At 48.5% G+C, this 20,275-nt stretch overlaps 1 protein-coding gene across 1 annotated transcript in view; it reads left to right on the top strand.

Moving 5' to 3' along the window:
- The first annotated feature begins 483 nt into the window (after positions 1-483).
- Positions 484-20,275, top strand: part of CACNG8 (calcium voltage-gated channel auxiliary subunit gamma 8) — a 26,395-nt gene continuing 6,603 nt past the window's right edge. The window contains exons 1-7 of the mRNA XM_015585738.1: positions 484-487; positions 710-783; positions 3,107-3,134; positions 9,735-10,076; positions 17,620-17,703; positions 18,679-18,819; positions 20,038-20,273. Of these exons, the coding sequence (XP_015441224.1) occupies positions 484-487; positions 710-783; positions 3,107-3,134; positions 9,735-10,076; positions 17,620-17,703; positions 18,679-18,819; positions 20,038-20,273 (909 nt within the window). The remainder of the gene's footprint in view (positions 488-709; positions 784-3,106; positions 3,135-9,734; positions 10,077-17,619; positions 17,704-18,678; positions 18,820-20,037; positions 20,274-20,275) is intronic.

Here is a 20,275-nt window from a genome sequence, read left to right as displayed (position 1 = left end):
ATGTTCCTTCTTATCCATGGGTTCCTAGACCCTCAGTGGATGCCTGAAACTGCAGATAGTACAGATTCTTATATGTGCCATAATTTTTCTGATATATACTCACATTTTCACCTAAAGGAAGCATTTTATGGCTTCCTTTGGCATATTCAAATTGCCAGCACCACTATTCTTGCACATTGGGGCCCTTATTAACTAAAATAAGGGTGACATGAACACAAGCTCTGTGATAACATGACAGTCCATCCAATCACCAATATGGCTGCTAACTCACTACCGGACAGGTAGCATCTACAGTGTGGAGACACTGGACGAAGGGATGATCTATGTCCTGGGTGGCACAGAGGTGGACAGTGAGAGATTTCATCATGCTTCTCAGAACAGTGCGTAATTTAAAACTTATAAATTGTCGTTTCTGGAATTTTTCATTTAATATTTTTGAACCAAGGTTGACCATGAGTAACTGAAACAATGGAGAATGTAACCATGGGTAAGGAAGGGTAGGGCTACTGTAATTTAACAATATATTTTATTTTTATTATAAATTTAAGCCATGATTTTCAAATTTAAGCGGCAGAGAAGGATACAAAGAAAAAATAACTTTCTCTTTTTCCCTATTCTCAAACCGAGTCTCATTTCCCAGAGGGAACAATTGTTATCAGTTTCTTCTTTTAAACCAGTGGTTCTCCACTTGGGGTGTTTTTGTCCCCAGGGGACATTGAGCAGTATCTGGGGACATTTTTGAATGTCACAACTCGGTGGGAGGATGTCATTGGCATCAAGTGGGTAAGGAATGCTGCTAAAGTCCCTACAATGCACAGGACAGCCCTTACCAGAAAGAATTATCTGGCCTAAGATGTGACTGGTGTTGAGGTTGAGAAAAACCTGCTTTAGACATTATCTCTGCATTTATATATTCTCCCTTGTTTTGTTTTGTTTTGTTTTTTACTAACGCACATGAGATTTTGTTAAATTGATTTATAAGCAGCAACTCTTAACTTGAAGGGGATGAGAATCAGATCAAAGCTATAGACTCACAGAAAAGAATACCTATATTCACAAAATTTGGTACATAATTTCAGAAAGCCCTGCCAGGATTCCTGGGATATGTGATTTAGAATCAAAATCACAGAATATTCCATCCAAGGGGGATCTGTAACTGCACCCGCCATCTCCTTTTACAGGCAAGAGGATAGAGGTGCAGAGAGAACAAAAGTTTGGTTCTGGGTGCTTTAGGGAGGCAAGGAAAAGCAAGAATTGGAACTCAAGCCACCTGACTTCCTAGCGCTGGAATATTTCCACTTCACCCTGAATGAGGACGTTTTAGAAATGCTGATCTTCTCTTCCTGATAGAGTGGGAAAACACGCCACCACCACTCTGCTCCTCTTGAGAAAACACAAAGGGCCCAGCTGCGCTTGATGACAAACACTCCAGCACCTGGGGAACAGCACACTCAGGATATGAGATGGGGAGAGGGGTTGGACAGGGACAAGAGGTTGTAACTGGCTGCTAGAGGAGAGGGACCTCAGAATCTGTATCCACTCCTTTCCTGATTCTTTCATTTATTCCTTCATCCATCCACCCATCCATCCACCCATCCATCTATCCATCCATCTATTCACCCATCCATTCATTCAGCACCTGTGGACCAAGGCTTCCTATCTACCATGGCTAGGGTCTGGGGGATACCGAAGTGAGCCAGATCTATGCCTGTCCTCGAACAGCTCCCACTCTGCTGGGTGAGACCGACCAATGCACCAACCACAATGCAAGGCGACTGTGCTCCAATGTGGGCAGAAGAGGGTATGGTGGAAGCACAGCTATAACCCCTGAAACAGCCTTGGAAGATCAGGGAGGGCTTCCTGAAGAGAGCATGTAAATCGAACCTTCAAGAGAAGGTAGAGTGTTTGTTGTATGGCAGAGAGATGGAAGGGGATTCCAGGCAAGGAAGCCACACTCAGAAACCTCAAAAGCATGAAGGATCTGGGCACAGTGTTGGAAATGATTCCAGTTTACAGGAAGAAGCAGCAGGAAAGGTGGCATACGACATGACTTGTACTCTTGGCAAAGGACATAGATAAGGAGCTTAGATTTTCTCCTGAAGGCAATAGAGAGCCATAGAGAATGTTAAGCAGAAGAAAGACAGAGTCAGCTCTGAATGTTAGAAATAACCGTTAGGGTCCAGGTGAAAATTGGACTGGAGGAGATCAGTGGTGTAGGCTGGTGGCACAGTCTAGAGAAGAGCAGGCCAGAGAGAAGGGTATAGATATGAAAGATATCCAGGAGGGAGAGGGGCCCGCATGGGGAGTGAGGAAGGGGGAGGCATTGAGGAGGCATTGGGGTAACATTGGCTGAGCGACCCCTGCATGACTTTCACAGGCAATGTGATTGACAGGGTGTGTTAGTTATCCATTATAGGGCTCATTAGTTATCTGGGGTAACTCGTTTGTGTAAGGAATTACCAAAAACGTAGTGGCTTGAAACAACACATATTTTATTATCTCAGTTTCTGTGGATCAGGAACTAAGTACAGTGCCACAGGGTCCTCTGCTCAGGACCTCCCAAGACTGAAATCAATATGTCAGCTGGCTGTACCCTCATCTAGAGGTAGTTAGGGAATTTTTTATAAATTCTCTCAGGTTGAGTAGAATTCCTTTCCTTGTGGTTGTGTGACCGACGTCCCTATGCTCTTACTAGTATTTGCCACCCTCAGGTCCTCGCCAGGGCAGTTTGCTCCTGCCAGGACAGTGACAGAATCTCTTGCTTTGAGGCTTTCTGACTTCTTGACCCTTTTTAAAGAGATCACCTGATTAGGTCAGACCCACTTGGGATCATCTTCCTTTTGATTACTTTCAACTGATTAAGGACCTTAATTACATGTGCAGACAAGGTGACAGGGTCACCTTATCATATTATGTCACTTAACCATGGGGTGACACTCCATCCTAGTCACATATCCTGCCCACACTCAATTCTACAGGGTGTGTCCCCCAGGGGATGGGAATCTTGGAGGTTATTTTTGAGTCCTGCCTAACACATGAGATCAGGGCCTTCTCCAAAGTAGATGCTTAGCAGACTTATTTCTGAGTCTACAGCCTCTGTCTCCAGATCAAGCCTGCTGGAGATTTTGTCATATGTGAGATCAATTCATTTGCAAATTTGGGAGTAAGATCTGAAAGGGCCCATAACCTGCATTGTCTGTGACACCCCTTCTAAGAAGCCCTTCCCTGAACTGAAGGGGTGATCAGGAGGTCTAATATTTCTATCTTACAAAGTGAAGTCCAGAGATGCTATCTTACTTCTCGAAAAGATTAATCTATGATGTAGCAAATCCTAGGTATGTGCCCAAGAAAACTCATGTTCACACAAAAACTTATACACAAGCATTCGCGGCAGCATTACTCATAATAGCCAAAATGTGGGAATAACCCAAATATCCAATAAATAAATAAAATGTGGCATATCCATACAATGGAATATATTTTTGGCAATAAAAGTCAATGAAGTATTGAATACCAGGTGCTGTAGGCGTTTAAAAAAAAAAAAAGGAAATGAAGTATTGACACACACTATAACATGGGTGGACCTTGAAAGCATTATGCTAAGTGAGAGAAGGCAGCCACAAACGAACATATATTGTATCATTCTGTTTATATGAAGTGTCTAGAACAGGCAATTTTATACAGACAGAAAGTAGATTAGTGATTGCCTAGGGCTGGGGTGTGTGTGGGGAGATTGGGAGTGATGGCCGGCTGAGGGGTGTGTGGCTCCTTCTTGGGCTAATGAAAATGTTCTAAAATGGGTCTAAAGTCAATGGTTGCACTCTTCTATGATTATAGTTAAAAGCCATTGAATCATACACTTTAAGTGGGTGAATTTTATGGTATGTGGTGTCTCTCTCAATAAAACTGCCAAGCAAAAGAGAAAGAGATATGTCCTCTGACACAAGAAATCGTGGTGTAAGTCTGTTACTTAATATCACAAAATTAACCAATAAATGAACTAAAAATATTTATATGGAGAGGAAGAGAAGGAAAAGTGAAGTCTTAACATGAGTTAAGTCTGTCTCTATCAGAGAAAACAAAAGCCATAATATTGACACATCCAGAAGGCAATGGTTTAGGGATATAAAGGCAGGTAAGAGAAGTTCAAGATGTTAAAAGTCTTTTCCAATAAGAAATGAGATTTGAGGTGTAACAAATTGAATTCTTTTTATTATAACCTCTAGCTACCAGCAAGAGACCAGAGATGCTGCTGGACTCTCTACAATGCATGGGACAGCTCTCACCACAAAAAATTAATCTGGCCCACATATCAATACTTCCAAGGTTCAGAAACCTTGGCTTATTTATTATCAAACCCTGGCTTATTTATTATCTTATAATTGTTTTCACCCTTTGAAAGTATCTGTTTTTGTTGTTTATTTTTAGTTCACTCAGTTAGGATTTAAACAACTCCCCCACTTCATCCATCTACCCAAGAACAGAGAAGCAGTGAAAACAGCACAAGGGCTGGAGTTAGGAGCCTTGACCCTGATTCCCACCACTGCCACATCCTATCTGCCTGATGGGCTACCTCTTGCAGCCTCAGTATGCACATATTTGAAACAGGGCTAATAACAGAACCCAGAGGGGCAGAACAAATGTTTCTTAACCAGTGAATTCCAGCCACCTTCGCCTGAGGCTGGTGTTTCTTTGCTTCTAAATTAGGAGTGTCCAAATGTTTCTCTAAACTTCGTGCCCCCATGGGGCAAGTTGAGTAAACTGAGCTATAGAAATTCCAGTGGAAATCTGAGCTGCTAGGTACAGGGAGATATGGCTCTTCTGGGGAGGTAACTGGCTGTGCGAGGGACACAGGTTACCTGTCTCCTGCCAGCCTCCAAACCGTGGGGGTGGCCCAGGCACTCAAGGTGCCTTGAGTGAATGGCTCTGAAGTTCACCTATTGTTGACCACCCCAAGCAACCACGACAAAGAGGCTGCTTCACCCCCACCTCTGCCTTTTATTCCCTGCATGATCATGGGCAAAATCCCTATCCATCTCCGAGCTGTAATTTGCTCATCTATAATATGGGAACATCAGTGCCCATGTTGCAAGGAACTGGTGAGAATTTCACGAGATTGCAAAGCATGCAAACTGCCTAGCTCAAGGCTTCTGTCCCAACTAGCTTTTTGTATTGGATAGCATTTGAGTGAGGACAGTCTAGAGCAGTGTGCAAAGACCTTTTCTCATCAAAGTTCTCGCTCAATGCAGACAGTTTTGCCCCCGTTATGACTGAGTCTAAAAGAAAGAAAATGTTTTGTTCAAGGTCACACACGTGGGCATCTTGATATTTGAACCCAAGACCAAATTTTCTGCTCTCATTTGATTTTCTCCCTCAAGTCCCACTAGCAAGTTCTAATTCTTCTCAAAACTATTACATAGCCCTCCCACCCAACCCAAGACATTTCTTTTCAGACTTATTGCCACCCAAGCTTCTTGCATACTACTTTTCCCTTCACTCCCATACCTACCTTAGGAGAGTTGAACTCTGAGCTAGGGGTGGGTAGGGGGTAAGAAGAAAAAAAATGTGTAGGTGAAACTCAAAGCTTTGCTATCCTTGTAAATTTAATATAATTTTATTTTCAGGGGATCTGTGCCCTTGACACTTGAGGGATGTGGTTGGAGGCTGGAAGATCCGGAGACATTGAGCTTTCCCCTGGATTTTGGGAAAGGGGAGAGCTCCGGGGTCCTTTTAAAAAGGCCCTCCCCTCATTTCCGGCCGCTTCTGCCAGCTTTGGCTGAGCGCCTGGATCCTGTTGCTATGACGACAGGAAGAGGCGGTGGCGGCAGCAAGCGATGCTGTGGAGAGATGGAGGCTAGTGGGGGTGGGGGTGGTGGCTTTGAAATGGGGATGGGGGTAGGGTTCAGAGGCTGGGATGCAGGTGGGGGAGGAGGCAGGGGCGTCCTCTCTCTCTGACCTCCTTCATGCCTCTGAGCTTAGCACCTCTCCCATTTTTCTCCACCTTCCTTTTGATGCCTTCTCCGTCTCTGTCTCTCCTTACCTGGGTCTCTCTCTTTCCCAGTCTCTTTCCATCTGTTTCTCTCTTTGGGTCTCTCTTTCCTTCTGTAGCTGTCTTTCTGTTTCCAGGCATTTTCTGCCACTCAGACCCCTCTCCCCTAAATTTCTCTCATTATTTACCCTCTCTCTCTCTGCTTCCTTTTCTCTTTCTAAAGCATCTTTCTCTGTGTTAAGACCTTGCCCCATCCCTAGTTTCTCTCCCCCTTTATTTCTCCCTCTCTCCCTCATCCTCTCAGTCTCTCCCCATCTGTCTCTCCCCCTCTCTCTGGATGACACTCTTCCTGTCTCTTCTTTCCTTCTGTTACCCAGACCCTGCCCCCCATCCTCCTCCTCACCCTATCCCTTCCCCATCCCCCCTAGTCTTTTGGTTTCTCTCTTTGGGTCTCTGTCTCTGTCTCCTTCTCTCACTGGATATTTCTTTGTGTGTGTGTGTGTGTCTCTCTCATAACTTCCTTCTACCAGTCACTACCTCCCCACAATTTTTCCCTCCCCCATTCCTGTTTCCCAGTCTCCGGGTCTCCTCTTTCCACTTCCCTTGTCTCTCTCCCCTCGCTCTTTGGGTCTCTCTCTTTTTCCCCAGCTTCCTTCTGCCACCCAGACCCTGCCCCCCATTATCTCCCTTCCCCCCAGCCATCTCCACTCCGTGCTCCCCCATCCTCAGCAGCTCCCCCTCCCTCGCTGCTCCCTCCCTCTCTCGTCCTCCAGCTCCGCACTTTACCCAGCGACTCGAGAACCAAATTGTCTCCTCACCTTTTTTTCCCCATTCCGAACCCCCACTCCCTTGGGGCCCAAGCTCAGAGCTGCTCCTCAGTCTCCCCTCCCACCTCAATACCCCCACCCCCCATACACCTCCTCATCTCCATCCCCCTACCAGGTCGGACGCCTGGGTCTCTCACTGCTGGGGGAGGGGAGCTGTAAGAACTGGGAACCACGAGGGGTTTTTTTTGGGAGGGGTGCTGACAGGGGGCTCCTCGACTCCTCCCCACTGCATTGGAGAATTGACCTGCTATTAACAGAGGTGAGACAGATCTTTTTATTAATCGGAGGTGGGTGGATGTAGAAGGTTCTGTGACCCCCCTAATTCTGGAGGAAGGAGCTGGTCCCATTCAGAGGGAGAGGGTACAGTGACCCCGTCATATCCGGAAGCTGTAGACTTGGGGGTCTTGTGCACCCTCTTCTCTTGCTGCTGCTGACAGATGGACTAAAGGAACAGTCCCTCATGCCAAATAGATTGCCCCCAGATCGACAAAATGAAAAGATCTTCAAACCTTTTTTTTTTTTTTGATGGAGAATTTCCCTAATTTACTTCCTGTTTCTATCCTCTCCTTATCTTGGGTTGTATGGGGCAAATAAGGGGAAGGGTACATCCTGGGGTCACAAGCTCACCAGAGTAGAAGCAGAAATTTGCTAGGACAGTGGAGGTGGTGATGCTGGAGGTAGTGCTGGTGGTGAGGGGCACAGCGAGGGGAAGAAGAGGCCCAGAGATGGAGAGCTGAAGAAACTCAGCGTCTTCTTGGAGGGGAGAGAGAGAAAGGGGCCAGCAGCAAGAAGAGGGAGGCTGGGGGTGTCAGTGTCCAATGTCTGATAAATGGGGTAGGGGCTGCTCGTGGGCTGGCAGAAGTCCAGGTGAAGGAGGGAACACACGTGCGGGGCACTGGGCCCAGTTGCTATGGAGACACCCCCCATAGACAACCTTTTTCAACCACCCATCCATGTATCAGACCGAGTTGGGGCCAGCCAGTGGGGATGGAAGAGGCCAAGGTCACCCTGGTATTGGGACCCAGGAGTGTTTTTCCCTCCTCTATGGTTTCCAGGCTCTTAATTATAATAGGGGATTTAGGGATGAAGTCTCGCAAAGAATGAGTGGTGGAAGCAGGTAAGGGACGAACGCCTAGAAAGAGGTTTGGGGTGAGGTGGAGAAGGCAGGGCTAGGGGTGTATGGTGGTGGGACTGCTCTGGGAGAGGGAAATGAATGGACACTGGGTGGGAGCGGGGCATGCAGAGTGGGAGATTATTCCTAATTGAAAGAGAGTTGTAGTCCTATAGATCAAATTTTTCTGAGGGGTGCTGCCTATGGAGGGGCTCTTTTTAGATTTGAAAGAAAATTCATATGGCGTATGTTCCTGCACAGGTGAAATAGGGAGAGTGCTGGGGGTGTTCCCAAGAAGAGAAGTCTGGGGGGGGCAGGAAGGGGGTTTTTCTAAGTGGATGAGATGCTGGGAGTCAGAGTGAGTGGAGGAAGAGGGCAGGAGTGAAGGGGAACCTTCATATGTGAGAGAAGTCAAGGCAGGGGTGGGGGAAGTTTCTTGCAAGTTGGAGAGAGAGTGGGAGGTCCAAGTGAGTTGGGGAGATCTAGAATTGGGATAACAAGGTCTGTCCTGGGGGTGTAGAGGAGTGGGAGGTGGTGGGAGGGCAGAAGAATGGGGTGGGAGGTGTTGGGCAGACCAGCAGATTTCCTTGGACAGCAATGGATGTCTGGGTCAGCTTCGGAGATTCTGAATGGATAGGAATTGGGGGTCTGGAGGAAGAGATTTCTATGAGTAGGAAATGCCATAGAGCTCATGGAGAAAATTTTTCTTAATGGAGGAGAAAGTGATGGTCATGATGAGTTCATCTAAGTTGCAGAGATAGCAAGGCTGGATTCAGAAGACTTCTTTAAGCAAAGGAAAGGATGGGAGTTTTTCTTGAGTCAAAGACATAGTGGGGTGTGGGGTGGTCCAAGGGAAACAGTGGGGATTGTTAGAGGGAATGGGGTGGAGATAGGGGCCTTCTTCTAAACCAGCGGGTCCAGTGTGGTATTGGTGCTGGTTAAGATCCCCCAGGGAGCCTTAAAAAGCCTAGATGCTCAGGGTCATACCAGACCAGATCAAGGAAATCTGAATTTCTCAGGTGGGACGCAGTTGTTGTATCTTCAAAGGGCCTTGATGACATTTTCAAGGTGCGTTGGAGGTTGAGATCCTTGGTCCAGAGACAGAGAGGTCTATGTGAGGAAGGAGGTTCCCAGGCTGAGGAGATGGTGTGTTTGGGGGGAGTATGGTGGTAACCATGTGATTCTTCTGGGTTGTGCAAACAGTGAGGATTCTTGGGGAGTTTTTATTGTTTTGTTTTGTTTTAACTGAAGAGATATTGAAAGATTTGTGTTTCTTCAGTAGAGGACACAGTAGGTGAAGAGGTGGGACTTGTAGGGAAGTTAGAGACTGTGTAGAAGTGTATGAGAAGAGTGGTGATGAGGGTCTTGTAGAAAGGGAGGAAGAGGTCAGGGGTCCTTGGAAGGAGGAAGCACTGAGGGCTGGAGTGAGGATGGCTTTCTCAGTGTTGAGGACAGTGAGGAGGAGCTGGAGGGGGCTGGAGGGATGTCCTAGGCTGTCAGGGATGGATGGTGGGGGTATTTCTTGGAGTGGGTCTCTGTAGGGAGCCGTTTTGGGGCAGAAGGAGATTTTTTTTTTTTTTTTTCACAGAGAGGGAGGCAGTGGGAAGCGTAGTGGAAGTAGTCTGTTCCACCAAGGAAATAGGAAGGTACTGGTTTCCCCTGGTCTAACCCTTTATCTCACTCCTGCCCTCCACCAGCTGGTGACCATGGCCGCCCTCTGACCACTCCCGCCTAGCTTCGACCGTTGCCCAGCCCAGCCCCAGCGGGCCCAGGCCCCCTACTTCTGCCTGCACTGTGACCCCCCCAGCCGCCGGCACGGCCCCGCCCCCGCTGCCCCGGTGGTGGCCCACGGCCCCCCGGCTGCCCGTGGTCAAACTGGAGTCACTGAAGCGCTGGAACGAAGAGAGGGGCCTCTGGTGCGAGAAGGGGGTGCAGGTGCTACTGACCACGGTGGGCGCCTTCGCTGCCTTCGGCCTCATGACCATCGCCATCAGCACAGACTACTGGCTGTACACGCGAGCCTTCATCTGCAACACCACCAACCTCACAGCAGGGGACGACGGGCCCCCTCACCGCGGCGGTGGCTCTGAGAAGAAGGACCCTGGAGGCCTCACCCACTCCGGCCTCTGGAGGATCTGCTGCCTGGAAGGTAGGTAGGGTCTCAGCTCCCCTCCGTTGGGCCCTGTCCCTCTTCTCCTGAAGTTGCCAGCGGTCCCCATGGGTGGTTCTGCCTCTCTTGCTCCAACCTTTCAACTCTGCTCTGCAACCTGGCCTTCTCTGATCCCTGGCTGGGGTGCACCCTGGTCAGCTGCACCTGCTGCCTCCTCCCCTCTGAACCCCCTTACCTTATTTTTTCTTCATTCCAGTTTCCTTCCTCCTTTCACCCCTCCTTCTAACCTCCCTCTCTGACTTGGTAGCTTCCATGGCAGCCCTCTGCTTCTCCCTCTCACCGTTTCTCTTGACGCCCTCCTCTAAGAGCCCCCTCTCTCTCCTTCATGCACCATTGCATCTTCTCTCTCCCTACACCCTACCGCAGTACTGTGGGTGCCCTGTTCACTGCCCCTTCCTCGCCTCCTCCACCCCCTGCCTCATGTTGGCTGTTCTCTCAGACGTCATGCCTTACTGGCCCCAACTCCTGGACTCTCTTCTTTCCTCACCCGCACTTTTCCTCCTGGTCTTGCCTGCCTCCCCCCATCAGCTCTCCTGTCAAGATTTTTTCCAGCTCCCACCCTGGTCCTTCTCTCCCTCTGACAGCCTTTTTCCTAGCCAAATCCCTCTGTATCTCTGTGTGGCTGCTACCTTTTCATATCCCTGAGCCTCCTGGCAGCCCCGTCTGCAACACAGAGTGGGACCAGGCAGTCCAGAAGCTCTGCCTCAGGCACCAAAAGACTGAAATCCCTTCCTTTCTCGTTTTATCCCTCTTTTTCCTATCCCTTCCTCCTCTGTTTTGCTAAGCACTCGTGACAAGCAGGGGTTGTTATTATCTTGTTAAGTTCTATGAGCTGGGTGCCACCCTCCTGTCAAGGATGAGGAAACTGAGGCACAGAGAGGTTAAGCCACTTGCCCAAGGTTACCCAGGTGTGGACTGGGCAGAGCCCAGAGCTCGGGTCTGACAGATATGATTTGCAGATAGGCTTTGTTTGGTGTGTTGACTGTTTAAAACTGAAACCAAAATCTGAATCAGTTGCCAACATTTAAAAATAAGGCAATTTCATATTGAAAATCTGATTTTCGGCTTCTTTTGAACTGCTGGAAGTACTGACAACACAGGGCCCATGTTCTGCAGTGGCCACAAGTGGCCGGATCTGAGCGGCAGCTGCTTCTTCACATCAGACATGGGGTTTCCATTTCCCCAGTATTGCCTCCGCTCCCTGTTGCCTCACATCTCAACTGCTTCTCCCGTTATGTTACTTCCTTCCTCCTATGGGTATTTGACTTCAGGCCGATCCTGGTCTGACCAAGTACCAGGCACAGAGCCAAGTAGGCGGCTTGAGTCCTGAAACCCCTAGGACAGAGTAGGACATAGAGTAAGAATGCCACTCGTTCATTCATTCATGACCAGTATTTATTGAGTTTATACTATGTGCCAGGACCTATTCTTGATTCTGGGACTATCGCAGTGGGGGTAAAAAAAACAGACAGACAAAAAAATCTGTTCTTATGTGTTATATTCTAAAGAGAGAAATGGATAGTGAAAGATAATTAATAAAACATTTAGGGTGTTAGATAGAGCTAAATGCCAAAAGGAAGAAAAAGGGCCAGGAAGGAGAAGAAAGTATGAGGGGTCTGTGTGTGAAGTTATTGAGGAGACTTTGCAGGTGACTTGAGTGGAGGCCTGAAGGAAGTGAGAGGTGGAGCCCTGTGGCCATCTGGAGGAACCAGCTTCAGCTGTAGAAAGAGCCAGAGCAAAGGCTTTAAGGTGGAACCACGGGGGAAACCAAATGGCTGGGGCAGAGTGCATTAGGGGGCAGTCAGAGATGACAGGGCCATGATCTCGAGCGTTCGTCTATGTTCCGCAGTGTCTTGTGCCTTCCACATTAGAGGTTCTTGAGCAGGAGAGTGACATGAGCTGACTTCAACTTTAGCAGGCTCGCTCTTGCTGCTGTTGGGAAACTAAGGGGAAGGCAAGAGGGAAGCAGGAGGTGGCTTCTCTGGGGTGGGAGCAGTGGCATTTCGGAAGTGGTTTGAATTCAGATTGTACTCCAGAGCTACGACAGGCAGGTGTTGCTGGTGGGGCAGTTGTGGGGTACAAGAGAGAAGAGTCAGGGTGTCTCTAAAGCTGAGGCTGCATGAAGTAAAACGACTTTCTCAAGGTCACACAGCTCGCACCTCTCAGTTGTGACAACCAAAACTGTCAACTGTCTCTGGACTCGGAATACAATTATCTGTAGTTGAGAATCCCTGCTCTAAGGCTGTGGCCTGAGCACCTGAGAAGGGGGTTGAGGGGATGGAGAGGGTATTTATAAGATGGAACAGCAAGTATTTCATTTTATTTCTTTTCATTTCTCTCATCTAACTTATTATAAGGAGGGCTATCAGGAGTGCAGTACTAGACATGTTAACTTTTAAATGTCTATTAGAGACATCATCATTTAGGACTGGGACAGCATGGTCAAGGGACTGTAATGTGCCATACAGTCAATATTTTAGGCTTTGTGGCATACACCATCTCAGTCACGACCGCTAATGAATACAACCAGCGGTGACACACGAGTGAATGACCGTGGCTGTGTTCCAATTAAACTTCACTTGTAGATACTAACATTTGAATCTTTTATCGTTTCCACTTGCCACAAAATAGTCTCTTTTGATATTTTTTCAATCATTTAAAAAAGGCATAACCCATTCTTCTCTGGGTTTGGCCCATGGGCCACAATTTGTCGCCTCTTGATCTAGGCTGTTGGCAATATTATATGACGCCAGAGTTCAGGGGACAGTCTGGGCTGGAGATACAAATTGGGAGTTGTGACATATGAGCAAATGAGGTCATCTAGAGAATGAGAAGAGACATAAACCAAAAAATGAGTGGAAGGGCTGCAGCCTCAGCTAGGTCATTATTAAGAGACAACCAGAGAGTTGAGAAGCCAGCAAAGGGAGCTGAGAAAGGAGTGGTTACTGAGGTTGGGGGAAGTGAGGTAAGTGGGTGTCCTGGAGGGCAAACCGAATGTTTTAAGGAAGAGGTAAATGCAGACTGGCTTTATTGTTACCATCATTGTCATTCATTTGTCACCCAATGCTCACAAGAACCCTAGTGGTATGAACTGTTTTATCCCTGTCTGCTAGATATGGAAGCTGAGGCTCAGAGAAGTGAAGTGACTTTCCCAAGGTCACACAGCTAATGTGCAGCAGAGGCTGGTTTTGAATCCAGGTCTGTTTTGTTTCCTAGGAGAACAAAGCAACACACCTGCCAGACTCCAGCCCATTGGGGATCCAGGAATATAGAAACTGGTCCCCTTAAGCCACTTCCTTCTGAAGGCATTGTGTCCCTGGGAATTCTTGGGGTCCAGCCCCATCACTGTGAAGCAATAGAATGTAGTACTCGAGGGTGACCTTGGGCCATGTACTTCGCCTCTCTGTGTCTTATTTCCATCATTGGTGAGATGTAGATTGGAATAGCCCCTAACCACAGGGTAAAGGGGGGAATCAGTGAGTTAGCATGTATAAAGCCTTTAAAAGGCTAACAGGAGCAGAGCAAGGGCTAGATAATGCAGTTCATATTTTGTTGCTCTTCTTATTATTAGGAATTCAGATAACCAAGCCCTGAGTCCCCATTCCTTGATAATCCAGAAGTCCCAGGCTCTCACGCAGCACTACCGAATTAAAACACCACACGAGCTGCATATATGTTTAAGTTTTCCTAGTAGCTATGTGAAAACAAGTAAACAGGAAAAGGATAATGATATAATTTATATGACATAAGACATTCATATAAAGGTTAACAATATGTTTTATTTAACCAAGCAGAGATATAATATTATCACTTAACTTGTAATCAATATAAAAATTATTTGTGAAATATTATACATATTTTTTTTCATAATAAGCCTAACATCAGTTTGTATTGTACACTCATAGCTTATCTCAGTTGCCAAGTTTCAAATGCCTGAGAGCCACAGGGGCTGGTGGCATCTGTATGGGTCTAATACCTCCCCAGGAATGTCAGCTACAGCCCATTTATTTGAGCTGACTGTACAAAGGCCCCACTTTGCATGCCTTGTTATCTCGTTGAGTCTTCCCAACTGTGACAGGGGAAGGTATTATCTCTTGTGTTTATCAGAGTAAGAAGCTGATGGCCAGAAAGGATAAGTGAGACAGCCACATGGCCACCCAATGTGTGAGGGGCAGAGCCTGCTGGAACCCACTGCTCCCCATATCCTCACCATAGCCCACTCCCACTTCACCCCCCACCACCCAGGTCTGTGTGAGGCAGTTCCTAGGGAATACCCGATGACACATCACTGCTATCACTGCACATGAAAAGCTCCCAGTCCAGTTGGGTCATATAAGACACAGAGGATGCTCCATGTGTCCTGATCTTGATTGGGTGTTTGACTGAATTCTTATTAGTCCTTATAAAGTCATATCATCATCCCCATTTTCCAAATGAGGATGCTGAGGCTCAGGGGCATTCAAGTCTCAAAGCCACACAGCTGGGAAGTGGCAGCCCTGGCATGTGGGTCCAGAGCCCACACTCGTAGCCACCAAAGTCACCATGCTCCACTGCCTCCCATATGCTCACATCTGAAGCCCAGCTGCTCTTGCATTCCCTCCCCTTGACTTTCCATCTGCGTGGGACTCAGTAGCTTCTTCCACTCCATGCTTCAGTTTCCTCACCTGTAAAGCAGGGGGACTGTTATTGCTTCATGCGCCTAGGGTTTGTCATAAGTATTGAGTGTGTTAATACCTGTCAACTGCTCGGAGAAGTGCCTGGTGTGCGGTTAGCCCTCAGGAAGTACTAGTTGTTGTTACTGCTGTCATCACCCATCTGCTGAGAGAGTCTGTGTGCTGTGTGCTCTCTATGCTCAATCTCACTTAGTTATCGTAAATGTTGGAAGAGAAGTGTTATGATCCTGTTCAGAACAGAACAGGACTCAAACCCCACTCTTACCTACCACACCGTAATGCCTGTGCTGATGAGTAAGAGTTTGCACTTGAGAGGTGTATATTCATTATTCAACTGTTCTTTCTTTAAAATTGTGGTAAAATACACATCACATAAAACTGATCATTTAAACATTTTTAAGTGTGCAGTTCAGTAGTGTTCAGTACATTCACATGTTGTGCAGCCATCACCACCATCCATCTCCACAACTATCCTCATCTTGCAAAAGTTAAACTCAGTCCCCATTAAACACTAACTCCCCATTCATTCTTCATCCTTCCAGCCCCTGGCAACCACCATTCTCCTCTCTGTCTCTGTGAATTTGACTCCTGGGAACCTCATAGGAGTGGAATCACATAGTATTTGTATTTTCGTGACTGGCTTATTTCACTGAGCATAATGTCCTCAAGGTTCATCGATGTTGTAGCATGTGTCAGAATTTCCTTCCTTTTTACAGCTGAATAATATTCCATTGTGTGTGTACCACATTTGATTTATCCTTTCATCCACCAATGGACACTTGGGTTGCTTTTGTCTATTGTGAATAATGCTGCTATGAAAACGGGTGTATAAATATTTCTTAGAGAAATATTTTATTTATTTTGAGTATATACCCAAAAGTGGAATTGCTGGATCGTATACTAATTCTGTTTTTAATTTTTAAAGGAACCTCTATACTATTTTCCATAACGACTGCACCATTTTACATGCTTGCACAAGGGTCCCAATTTCTCCAGATCTTTGCCAACACTTATTATTTTCTGCTTTTTAAAAAAATAGTAGCCGTTATAATGGGTATAAGGTGGTATCTCATCATGATTTGATCTGCATTTCCTTGTTGGTTAGTAATGTTGAGCATCTTTTCATGTGCTTGTTGGCCCCATTTGATCATTCTTTCTTAAAAATATTTATCAAGCACTTACTATGTGTTAGGCAATATTCTAGAAGGTGGGGATATGGTGGTGAATAGCCCATATGTTTACATTCTAGTAGGGCAAACTGCTATGTGTTTGAATCTGCTTCCACCACCCATAAACCGTGAATTGATGAACCCTTTCTGTGCCTGTTTCCACATCTGGACAATGGGTATGTTGATTGATAATGACTAGGCACTTAATTGTGATCCAGGCAAAGTGCTAAATGTTTTTACCTGGACCTAATCCTCACAACAACCACGTGAGGTGGGTCCTATTATTCTCTTTTTCTGTGTGAGGAGACTGAGTATTGTCCTAAATGATGCCAGCAAGGTCACAGAATAAGGACATAATGGAGTTGGGCTTCATTTGCAAGCAGTGGGACTTCAGTTCCCCATGTTTGGCCACCACACGACACCAAAAACATTATCTATTTCTTGGGACCTTGGAGAGCTCCAGATGAGTTAACCCCCCTAAAAAGCACGTGAAAATGTTAACTCTTAGTGGAATTACTCATTGCCTTATCTTCCTTCCTCCCAATCTTTGTCTTTATCCCCATTCCTTTCTCTGTCATCTCCCTTTTCGTTATCCTTACATTCATTTATTCATTCATTCCACACCCATTTCTTGAGCCCTCCTTTGTGCTAGGCAATGCTAGGGACACAGAAGAATCAGACCCCATGCCCCCTCCCTTTGCAGAAACTCCCAGAAGAAGAAATTCACAAATCAACCGGATGCATGCCAAAAGGGGGATAACAGAGGGAGCTGCTGCACCCGAGAGGGAAACTGACCACACGTTAGTGGGAATGAGTGTGTGCACATACCTCGAGGTCCTCTGCAAGCTGCCCACCTGCAGGGTGTTTCATCGATGAGGACCGTGAGTGCTTGGAGAAGAGAGGAAACATAAATGTATTTATTTAGGCTTACTTACATGTCACCAGCTATGTGCTAGAACAGGAACTGTCCTTAAAAATGAGATGATGGGTTTCCAAAGGGTGTGAGGTCCAGATCGGAGAATAGGGTTCTGGGGTGGAGGAAGGTGGTGAGACTTCCTCCTACAGGGAGTGAATGACCCCTACAGGCTGAAAGGGTGTCTTCAGTGCCTCTGATTGCTCCAACCACTCCATTTCCTTCCAGCGGAATCCAGGTAAGACACGGGGGATCCCTCTCCTTATACGCAGGACCGAAGAGACTACAACACCCATGATCCACCGGGACTGCTGTCCCCCCACAATTGGATTTGAAACGTCGTAGGGCCTCATGGGAAATGTAGTCCTCGCCCTCTGCGGCCTCCGTTTTCCCACGCATTTTCAAACTCATCAAGTTCAGAATCAGAAGTGCACTTTGACATTGCTGTAACCAACGTCTTTCTTACAAAGGGGAATACAGAAGGCCAGAGAGGCTGAGTCTCTTAGCCCAGGAGTCAGAGAAAGGTCGTGGCGTTTTAGTGGGTATTGGTGGATTTTTTTCCTTTTTTCTTTTTTTAACTAGTAGGGAAACTGAGGCCAGAAAAGTTGAAAGTTTGTCTCATATGCCGAGGCAGGCTTGAGCCAGAGCTTCTTGTCTCCCAATCAGCACAGAGAAAGATGGGGTACGGGGAAGGGGGAAGGGTCTTTTCTCATCAGTTCCCCCAACTCTTAAGTCCCCCCGCCACCATCACCCCCATCCCCCTCCAGGACTGAAAAGAGGCGTCTGCGTGAAGATCAATCATTTCCCCGAGGACACGGACTACGACCATGACAGCGCGGAGTATCTGCTCCGTACGTGGGGGTCCGGGACAGATTGGGGGCACTGTCGAGGCTGGGCTAGGGGAGGGAAAGGGGCTGGGCATTTAGATCGACGCGCAGAGATGAGCGTGCCAGCCAATCCAAGTCCAGAAACATTCTCTGGTCTGGGATTGGCTCCGTGGTCCCTCTCCCGCCCCCTCCTCTCACCTTGGGGCGGGCTGAGGGGGGGATCCCGGGAGCTGATTGGTCGCTGTGCTGTCCTGGCACCGGCGGCAACTCCGTGCTGTGACTGGTTGTCGCTCTCTGGGCTGAGATTGGCCCTCCTCGGGAGCCGGCTGGGGAAGCCTGGGATGCGATTGACAGTAACTCAGAGAACGCGGCAATTCCTGAATTATGATTGGCAGCTCAGAAATCGCAAAATTTGTTTGCCTGGGGCTTGGGGGGTAGGTGGGAAGGGCTGCAGAGAAGAGAGAGAGAAAGAGAAACCTGAGAGAGAGAGAGAGAGAAAGAGAAACCCAACGCTATAAATGAAGCCTGGCTGAAAAAGGGTGGGGGTGGCAGTGAAATATATGAAATTGGGCAGAAAGCGGGGTTGGGGGTATGGTGTGGGGAGAAATATTAAGAGATTTGATAGCGGGATCTGGAGAAAGGAAATGTATAGGAAAGAAGGAAAGGAGCGTGTGAGAAGGAAAAAGAGAAAGGGAAGGAGTGCATAGAAATAGAAGTTCAGAGAAAAAGAGGGGGGTGATTTAGAAAAATAAAAAGGGGGCGTAAAAATGTGCCAGGAGAGAGAAAAACAGACAAAAGAAGAAAGGACAAAAAGAGAGGAAATCAGACCGAGAAACAGAGAAAATTTAAAAAGGAGAGAGAACGAGGCAAAAACAGCCAGAACACAGGCAGATAACTAGAGGGACAAGTGGAGAAGAAAACCAGCGGGAGGCGCAGCGAGAAGGGGCGCAGGCGGCCGCGTCTGACCGCCCTGTCCTCCACCCCCCTTCACCCTCGCAGGAGTCGTACGGGCCTCCAGCATCTTCCCCATCCTCAGCGCCATTCTGTTGCTGCTCGGGGGCGTGTGCGTGGCAGCCTCCCGGGTCTACAAGTCCAAGAGGAACGTCATTCTGGGCGCAGGGATCCTGTTCGTGGCAGCAGGTGAGAGGCTGAGCGAGGGGGCGGCCGGCGGGGCGGTCCACCTGCGCGACCACGCGTGTGTGTGTGTGTGTGTGTGTGTGTGTGTGCGGCGCGCTCAAAGCCACCCTGCCCCGGGCGATCCCTGGGGCCGGGAGCCCTCCTAGGCTCTTCCCAAGCTCCATCGCCACCCACTGGGCAAGGTAGGTGTCGTCTTCGCGCGGTTTTTGGGCGAGTGAACCCACCCAGCACAGACAGGTAGACACTAGCGCATAATCGGGGGTGCGGGGAGTTTAGGTTCCAAAGCCAGGGGTTCTGGTGACGGAAGGGGAGGAGCTTGGGAGATGGGGTGGGACCTTGAGACAGAATTGGGGTCTTCAAGATACAGAGGCCGGGCAGGGCACTGGAGAGAAAGTGATTTGCTGTAGGTGGGAGCAGCCTGCTTTGGGGGCGGGCCTTGTGGATCCCAGTGGATCCAAGAAAGGTCTGGTCCCGGGAAATCGTTCAGACCAACTCCGTGTGAGGCATGTCATTAAGGAAAAGACCCCCTTAGTATCCGAAGTGAAAAGTGCTGGGAGACTCTGGCAGGCAGAGCTTTTTTCACGATGTGGAACCCAGAGAAGGGGGAGGATTTAGCACGAAGAGCAGGGGGTACTCTGGCGACGGGTCAAGATCTGCAGGTGGTGGGGCTAGCTAGACCCGGGGACAGGGTTTACGCCATCTGAGGGCAGGGCCTTGACTATCTGGGGCCGTACCTGGACCAGCTGAGGGCGTGGGCCGGCTAAGGCTAGGACCACTTAGAGCGGGTTCTGGACCAATTGGGTCACAGCCTAAGCTACATGGGGGCAGGGCCTAGGCCATCTTGGGGCGAGGCATAGACCAACTGGGGTGGAGTTTAGACCACCTGAAATGCCGCTTGGACCATCCAGAGCGGGGTCTGGATCCTTAGGGGCAGGGCCTGGAACATCTTGGGTGGAGGTTAGACAAGCCCGGGCAAGACCTCGACTATCTGAGGGTGAGGTTTAGACCGAACGGGTAGAGGTCTGGACCATTTGGGGCGTGTCCTAGGCTCTCTTGGGGCGGGGACTGGACCAGCTGAGGAAGAGTTTAGGCAACCTGGGTCCCGGCTCGGGTCATCTAGGCCGGGCCTATACAATCCAGAGGTGGAGCTAGGCCAGCGGGGGCGGGACGGGGCCGGGGCCGGGGTGGCCGCGAGGCTCCCGTCTGACCGTCCCCGCCCAGGCCTGAGCAACATCATCGGCGTGATCGTGTACATCTCGGCCAACGCGGGCGAGCCGGGCCCGAAGCGGGACGAAGAGAAGAAAAACCACTACTCGTACGGCTGGTCCTTCTACTTCGGAGGGCTGTCGTTCATCCTGGCTGAGGTGATCGGCGTGCTGGCCGTCAACATCTACATCGAGCGCAGCCGCGAGGCGCACTGCCAGTCTCGCTCGGACCTGCTCAAGGCCGGCGGGGGCGC

This window comes from Pteropus alecto, unplaced genomic scaffold (assembly GCF_000325575.1).
Source record: "Pteropus alecto unplaced genomic scaffold, ASM32557v1 scaffold432, whole genome shotgun sequence".
Taxonomy (NCBI): Eukaryota; Metazoa; Chordata; class Mammalia; order Chiroptera; family Pteropodidae; genus Pteropus; species Pteropus alecto.
This window is presented reverse-complemented; position numbering and strand designations above follow the sequence as displayed.